The following is a 9415-nucleotide window of genomic DNA, read 5'->3' on the forward strand; positions in this document are numbered from 1 at the left end:
GCTGACTTACTAATAACCGGAGGCAAAACAAAGCCAAATACAGTAACTCGTTAAAATACAAGACGCAGAAACTCGGATGCTCATAAACATGTACGTGTCATTATTTCTTCCAACTACCTTATGTTCACAAACAAATGGATAAGTCAAACAGACCCAGGAATTTTCGAAAGCAACAAAACCCTTCTAAGCAGCCAGAACATAAAAGTTACTATGAACATCTAAACATTCAATAAACGGTTATCGGTTTACTGACCTTCAATCTGGGAAGAGAAACACACCCCACGGCTTCTCTTGTTGCACCCGGTAATGACTCCAACCAATGCGAACATGCAACGGCTCCAACCTAGGGAGACTACGATTAAAGGCCAACGCCGGTGGTTTCTAGGTGACTTTCACTCGACGGGGCCAGGGATTCTCCTCTGCTGCTGGTGGTCTTCGCAATGGAGGCACTGGCGGATGCTCGGTACGACGATTGGCAGGATGAACTACGGGTAGCAGCAAAAAAGGAGCGGCTAATGGGGGAAGGTCCTCCTTCGTCAATGCCGTTCGAAATAGCGGTGAGGGAAGGCTAACGTTTTCTTTGTTGAAGGGTGTTCGAAAGTTAGGGAAGGGGAAAGGTTTTGACTGTTGGGTCAAAGAAAGGGGGAGTGATGGGAGGATTACAATGGTATTAATTAAGATAATTAAAATTAGGATTTAAGAAAGGGGGTGTTTACGAGTATACCTATGTTATTAATCTAATTGGGCTAATTATTAAGGCACGTTGTCATATTGTTCACCAAAGTCATTGTCCCCCTAGCATCTCCCTATTCATTAATATCAATTAGAGACTTTAGTTAAAGTGATTAATCTCGATACCTTTTAATATATATATATATATATATATATATATATATATATATATAGTACCGAGTTTAAAATTATATTTAGTCTAAAGAGTGTAGTGTGTCTAAGTGACTAAGTGTATCTTTAAAAAATTCTATAACTCTATATCTGTAGTTATAAATATTATTTTAAGTCTATATGCTATATCATCTTAATTAATTAAGTTGGGTTGGTCTAATGATAAGTCATTAGTCCGTTAGGGGTTCGAATCCTACTTTGTGTATGCAATAAGCTATTGGCCAGTTGCAAACCCTTAGATGAAATTCCTATATACAATGAATTAGTCTTTGACATGTTAAATTGAAAAATACTAATAAAAAAATAAAAAAATAATATACCGTAACATTTCCCCAATATTAAATGATGCTCCCTTAATTTCCCTTATATAGTCAGTTAGTCATTGCTCAAATTTAGCTAAACGCGTTATATCTAACTTAAGGTTAAGCCTAACTCACACTATACTTAGTTGAGCTGGACCTTCCCCAATTTCTACTATTGATAGCTTTCTCGTGCATTCGACACTCCTTTGGCCATAGCTTCACATAACAACTTCAACAAACTTGAAGCAATTTCCCACATCCACCATAGCCTATATATATAATCAATTCTGAATTCTACTACGTACTACTCCAAAACCCTACATAACACATTATTCCTAACAACATACATACACCATGGCTAGTATCCTTTCTCACTTTCTTTTGCCCATTTTTCTTGCCACCCTTTTCTCTCTAAACCCTACTTATGGTGCCAAGCAATCCAAAATAATTGGCATAAAAATGAATGTGATTGATCGGTGCTGGAGACGGGATCCTCAATGGAGGAGCCACCGCGCGCAACTCGCAAACTGCTCCATTGGCTATGCTGGCAAGATGATGAACAACATTGGCAGTGACCTCATCTATTATGAAGTTATAGACCCTAGTGATGACCCCATAAACCCTAAGCCAGGTACCTTGCGATATGGAGCTTCTGTGATTCAAGAAAAAGTTTGGATCACATTTAAAAGTGACATGAAAATTACATTGGCAAAACCCCTTCTTATTAGTAGCTTTACCGCCATTGATGGCCGCGGTACCAACGTCCACATTGCTCGTAACGCATGCTTTATGATCTTTAAGGTAACCAAAACGAGTTAATTCTCAAAGTTTATGGTTTCTGATGATATTAGTTAATACGTATATTATTTTTAGACATCAATTAACTATTAATATTTAAAAATATGAGATAAAGTATGTTGTTGGATTATTAAACTAAAGGAATTGAATTAATAACAAAATATTGGATAAATATAATAAATTCTGATGTTGTTAATATTTATCTGTTAAAACCTTTTCAAAGTACATCATAATAAAAAAGTGATGAGTCATTACTCCATATAAAAGAATTGTGCAATGCATGAAATATATTTTTGTCAATCTCAAATTTCAAAGATTATTTTAATACATTTGAGAGAACAATTTTAAAACTTAACTCAACCCAAAATCATTATATATTTATATTAGTTAAATTGATATGCATGCATGAATACCGAATTGCTAACTACTCAAATAACAAATTGTTTGTTATTTGTTTGAAGGCGACGAACGTAATAATCCACAACGTTCGGATCCATGATTGTAAAGCACAAGCTCCGGGATTGGTGATGGGTCCAAATGGGAAGGTGATTTCATTAGGTCAAGTTGATGGCGATGCCATTAGACTAGTCACTGCTTCGAAGATTTGGATTGATCATAATACACTTCAAGATTGTGAAGATGGTCTTCTTGATGTTACACGGGGTTCCACTGATGTCACCGTCTCCAATAACTGGTTCCGGAACCAAGATAAGGTTATGCTTCTTGGGCATGATGATGGATATATTAGAGATCAGAATATGAAAGTTACTGTTGTCTACAATCATTTTGGACCAAATTGTAACCAGCGTATGCCAAGGTAAGTACATAATAAATTATTGCAAAGTTTAGGTGACTAATAATTTTTGATTGAGAAATGGAACATGCTTAATAAATAATATTATTTAATAACTTGGACTCATGTTTATAAAAATTTATACACAAAAAATACATAATTTGGACTCATAATATATTTGACGATATTAATAAATTTATATAGGATCCGTCATGGATATGCACATGTAGCAAACAATCTTTATCAGGGATGGATGCAATATGCTATTGGTGGAAGCATGGGACCTAGCCTCAAAAGCCAATCTAATCTCTTTATAGCACCCGAATCTGAGAACAAGGAGGTAAATAAATTAAATAATCAGTAATGAAATTAATTAATTAACATCAATTTATTTCGATTATTGTTTTATTAATTATATTATGTATACTCTATATATTATTTTAATTAATTATTATGTGTTGTGTAGGTGACATGGAGAAAAGGCAACAGCGAAAATGGGAACATGTGGGAATTCCATTCAGTTGGGGATGCTTTTGAAAATGGAGCTTCTTTCACGGTAACAAAAGGAGGACGTGTGCCAAAGCCAAATTATAGTGAGGAACAATATTTTAAGGTTCTTGATGCTAAATCTGTTAGATTTTTGACAAGATCCTCTGGCGTACTATGATGTACAAAAAACTCTTATCTTGAATGATTACATCTACAATAATTACAAGGTATCCATCAATATAATCTTGACGCCAAGACTAGGTTTATTTTCTAGGTTTGGGTTCTCAATTTTCTTTATAAATCGAGAACTAATTTACAACCAAATAAGTACCTTATAATTTGAATATATTAAGGAAGCAATGTACATCATAGAAGAATGCACTCAATATTTATGTAAGAGAGGTCTGCGCACACTTGCCCCACTGCTAATATAATGAACCTTGTAATAATACTAGTACTAAATTAAAGCTTACTCTTAATATAAATAAGAAAGCACATATATTCTTTATTTGAAATGATGTACAATTTGTTTTTTTAATTTTATTGCTTACACAATCTTGCCTATAGTAATTATTTTGAATAATAAAAAATTACTCGATGAATATTGACATGCAAATTTCACAATTGATCAGTAAGAGATAATAAAATATTTAAATAATTATTTAAAAACATATATATAAAAAATAATATTTAATTGTGCTGAAAATACAAAGAAGATAACTAATTTTTGTTATTTTAAATTAATATTCTTTTTTTATAAGGTAATCAATTTATTAACATAACGACAGATATAAAAAGTTGACTTTGAAGGCAAAATATAGAATATAATAATAAAATAATTTACATAATAATTTAATATATAGTAAGATCAAATTTAATAACATAATAAAAATAACAAAATATTTTATTCTTTTAATATTTAATTATTTTTTAAAGAAAGTATACGAAATAATACTTATATATAAAATATGTGGCAGTTCATTTGTATTTATGAAATATGATTTTTTTTTATATCTTAAGACTGCATTTAAAAAATTAAGAGATAAAAATTAAATTGAATCTTTGTGTTTAGTTTAAGGTATACATAATTAAATTATATTTTAATATTTTATTTAGATTAAGATCACTACAAGAAAAAGCGTGATTTTCGACGCTAAAAATCGACGGTTATTTCTGTCGTCGATATTTTTTGACGGCTTGCTGTTAATATTGTAAAAAAAAATAAAAATATAATATTAAAATCGACAGCCAATTTGTCGATATTTTTATGATGAATTAACCTTGTTCTATTATCGTTACACTGTCGACAAAGAGGGATAGAAAATACTTTTATTTCAAAATCGACAAACATGGCGTCAATTTTATTATTTAAAATATCGACAACGTCTACCGTCGATAAATTTAAACGGTCTAGATCGCTTTCTAAAATCAAATAAATGGTGTAGATTTAAAATATAAAATAGACCTTTAAGATGTTGCTTTATTATAAATTAAAATCGACAAATATGTCGTCGATTTTTATCACTAAAACTACAAATATTCGCGTCCTCTTCCCGCCTCCAAATTTCAGAAACCCAATTCCCCAATCACTAGAAACACAATTCTCCCTTGTTCTACCCCAAATTCACGGTTGCGCCACCGTCATTCGTCCGTCACGGTTGCGCCACCATCGCTCCTCCTATGTTGGTCCTTTTCCGCTCTCTCTTACACGCCTTCTCTCTCTCAATCAAGCTCACAAGAACTTTTTCTGTTACTGTTACTGAACTTCCAAATTCCAATGTCTTGTTTCTCTTTTAGGGCTCTTGTTTTTGCACTTGGTTCTCCAAAATTTTTAATTATTTGTTCTTCCAAACATTTGGCATATATTTCTGCATTTATTTTTCCATTATTATGCTCTCTCCATTTCTACTTTTTTCAGATTAATTATTCTCCAGCTTGATGTTTATTTGGACTCCTGTTTTGTTTAATGCTTGCAGGTGACTAACTTAAGAGGAGCTGAACAGATGTAAGCTACTGTTAAAAGGTTAGTACACCTCCCATCGCGCCGTCTTGCATGTTACTTTGCTGTGTCGTTTCGGTAGGTCTTCTGTTCTTTGATGCTTTGGTGTCTTGTTGAGTTGTTATTGCCTTAGTTATTTTTTTTGTAATTTGCTGTGTCTTTGTTGCTGTTGCAATTGTGTTATTGTTGTTGTTGTTGTTTTGTTGAATTTCTTGCTATGTTGTTGAGTTTTTGTTGTTATTGATATATTGGTAGACTAGATTGGCTATATAGCAGTAGAAACTTTGGACTTCCCAGGCTATATTTGTTAGTAGAATTGACATTCTATAGCTGTTTACACACAGCACCAATTGCATTCAGAAAATCATGAGCATAGCCATGCTCATCTCCCCTCCAAAACCATTCTCATAGCCATTGCAACGGCTACTACAGTTACCGTACTTCTCAACATTTTTTTGTCCTATTCTTGTTCGGTCGACAAAAGTCTTCCAACAAGAATGGAGTCTGCAAGGATAAGAATCCAAGAGGGCTTTATGACATAAGCAGCAGACTCATTGCTTCAGTAAACTTGAGCATTAGTTCTAGTCCAAGTAAATTGCAAACACTCAATTCATTTGCATAGTAATTATGTGTTTCTAGGCATGAATTAACTACTTATGCAGATCATCACATGAATTTGCATTCCTAATAGCACATAAAGTAAATGCTGCCAATATTAACTCAGATATATCCTTAAATGTATTAACATTCTTATTCTTATAAGGGGTAAGTTTAAGACATAAAAGCTAATGAATAAATGCTTGGAAACATTAATTTCAGATGTGAAGGGAGGGTGTCTTCAAGGAGGAAACCTTAGTAGGCTATATATTAATTTTATTGCTTACACGATCTTGTCTACAGTAATTATTTTGAATAATAAATAATTACTCGATGAATATTGACATGCATATTTCACAATTGATCGGTAAGAGATAATAAAATATTTAGATAATTATTTAAAAAGATTTATATATAATATTTAATTGTGCTGAAAATACAAAAAAGATAACTATTTTTTGTTATTTTAAATTAATATTCTTTTTTTATAAGGTAATTAATTTATTAACAATAACGACGAATATAAAAAATTTTGACTGAGAAGGCGAAATATAGAATATAATAATAAAATAATTTACACAATAATTTAATATATAGTAAGATCAAATTTAATATAACATAATAAAAATAATAAAATATTTTATTCTTTTAATATTTAATTACTTTCTAAAGAAAGAATACGAAATAATACTTGTATATAAAATATGTGGCAGTTCATTTGTATTTATGAAATACGATTTTCATAAATCTTAAGTCTGCGGTTAAAAAGGAAGACTAAGAGATAAAAACAATTAAATATTTATATTGTATTTGGTTTAAGGCGTATATAATTGAATTATATTTTAATATTTTATTTGATTTAAGATAAATGTTAGTTGATATAGAACTTATTTAAAATAGTCATTAGCCTTTAATCTTAGTTAGTTAGTTAATTATTATATTACCATATTTAAAAGTCTGCTAGAAATATAGTTAAAAAAAATTTAAAACTAATCATAGTTAGTTAGTTGTACAAATAGTCTATGTATAGTAACACTCGTTTTTGTGTTATTCATTCTAACTTTAACAAGCAAGTCTTTTTACCTTATTTTTATTTTTTTTGCCTCTCCTCTTATTGTTTATCATCTTCTATAATTGTTCACAATTCACGAACATTATTTTCACATGGTATAGTAAACGTGAAAGGTTGAATCAGTGGCAAAAATCGAACAAGGCTCAAAAGAAAGAAGAGACAGCTACTAATCCTAATTCGGTGCAATTATGGCGAATAAGAAACGAATAGAAGATCCAAACGAGATCCAACTATAGAAAACACATTTTCAACAAATGACATTCAAAGCTTTTTAAAATTAGTAAACTATATTTTAGGATTTTAGAATCTTTAAAAAAGGATGAATCAGCAAAAAAAATGAACCAGCCTTAGGCAAGTGCGCAAATTGATCCGAACAATCCTTTTTACTTCCATCCAAGTGAGAATCCTAGAATATTCATTGTGAATGTGATATTGAACCCTTCAAAATATTATGCTTGGGCTAAAGCAATGTGTCTTGCTCGCAAATCAAAGAACAAATTAAAATTTATTGATGAAACTATTATTAACTATTTGAGAATGATATCAATTTTTTAGCATGGAAAAAATGCAATATTATGTAGTTGCTTGGTTGAATTTGTCTCTAAATAGTGAAATTTTTTAAAGTGTAATATGAAATAAAATGGTCTGTGCTTGTGATGTGTGGAGTGATCTAAGACATATGGAGACCGCATTGCAGCTGGCTGCTGCCTCCTAGAGACTGAAATCTTGGACTCTTGGTAGTAGTTAGTACATTCAATGATCTGCTTGCTTTATTGCTTGGATTTGATATTTTGTTAAGTAAAATTTGATTTTATCCTATTTAATAATAAGAATTTAATTTTGACAAAGATTGTGTGAATTGTGACATTGTTCTTTGTTGCCGTTGTTTGAATAATTGAATGACTCATGTTTGTGTGTATTGACTTATAATTTAATTAGGATATTACTCTTTGTTGCTGCTGAAAACTAATTTGAATGACTTTTACATTTGTTCTTCTTATTGGAAGATGCTATAAGTTGAGAAATAATATGAGGTAATAATTTTTGAGATTCACTGCAATCAATGGATGGCTTGTTGCTTGCGCCTTGGTGTCTCATGGTCATTGCTGTAGCAACCCTCAATTTTAAAAATATAAATATAAATAAGTTACAATTTATTTTATAAAATTAGAGTTCCTTATTTTTAAAAAATTATTTTTATTATCAATAATTAAACTAATTTTATAATAATTTAAATTTAATTAAATTTATATTATTATTATTATTATTATTATTATTATTATTATTATTATTATATATACTTACCGTAAGTATTAAATTGCATTATAAGTTGATATATATTATATTCATTGTATTACTATTATTATTACTATTATTACATTTATTGTTATTATTAAATTACCATCATTACTATTGTTAGTATTATTATTACTATTATTAATTATAAATCATAGAAAACAAAAGGTGGTTTATATTTTACATTAGGTTACATATATATTATTATTATTATCATTATGCATTAGGTTACGTGTGTGTATATATATATCATAGAGAAACTCAAGGCGGTTTAGACATAATAATAAAGAAAGTCAAGGCGGTCATATATATATATATATATATATATGTACGTGAATAACGTAAGAGAGAGGGAAGAGCATAACGAAGAGAGAAAGGGAGAAAACGTAAATTTTTCTGAACTTCGGGCTTCGATTTTTTTGAAATCCGTAATTCCAATCAAAAATCTAATCCGGTAAGAGTATTCGTAACCTCCTCCTCTACACGTTAACACTATTTTTGATTAGTGGAAGTTGACAATGACGTAGTTCCTCTTTTCTTTGGATTTGGCCAACGAGAGTTTTAGGAGGTAAAGACGATTCTGGACATTTTCTTCTTCGATAGCTCAGTCAGATAGCTTCTCCGGAGTTTTGAATATTTTGATTTCGTACGAAGGTATGGTTTTGGTTTCTCGTAGTTAATATTTTATGTCACGTGAAAACTTAGGCTAGATGACCTTAAGATAGGAATGAAATGAATGAATATTTGATGGATTGTGTATATGGTATAAAATGTGAGGTTTAGCTGTTGTCAATAATTTGCTGTTGAAGTCGGTCGGTTTGCAAAAAGATTTAATATTGGTATTTGTTTGATTATGAAATAATTTGTTACTGGAGATGATTTGAGTGACTGAGAGGTGTTTGGTTTGATAGTTGGGACCCTTGAAGGGTGGCAGAAATTTGAGTCTTAGAGGAGATATTGCCAAAATTTCTTTAAGAATTGGAGTTTTGATTTGAGGTAATATTTTAAAAGGGAAAGAGATTATTATGTGGCTTGTGTATTTGAGACTATTTGTTGACCCTCTGTCGCAAGATGTGACCGGGCACTTTAACTTCCCGGATTCCCCCATGGGCATGCATATATATATAAATATTGAATATTATATTGAGCTTGGAGTTCGTCTCCAT

General features: G+C 30.8%; 1 protein-coding gene across 1 annotated transcript; it reads left to right on the forward strand.

Annotated features, from left to right (window-relative positions):
- The first annotated feature begins 1251 nt into the window (after nt 1-1251).
- Nucleotides 1252-3800, forward strand: LOC112712901 (probable pectate lyase 8). Its single transcript, XM_072202471.1, has 4 exons — nt 1252-2006; nt 2465-2820; nt 3001-3136; nt 3263-3800. The coding sequence occupies exons 1-4, from the start codon at nt 1560-1562 to the stop codon at nt 3461-3463; spliced, it is 1140 nt and encodes a 379-aa protein (XP_072058572.1). The 5' UTR covers nt 1252-1559; the 3' UTR covers nt 3464-3800.
- The last annotated feature ends 5615 nt before the right edge of the window (nt 3801-9415 follow it).

This window comes from Arachis hypogaea, chromosome 9, assembly GCF_003086295.3.
Source record: "Arachis hypogaea cultivar Tifrunner chromosome 9, arahy.Tifrunner.gnm2.J5K5, whole genome shotgun sequence".
Lineage (NCBI taxonomy): Eukaryota > Viridiplantae > Streptophyta > Magnoliopsida > Fabales > Fabaceae > Arachis > Arachis hypogaea.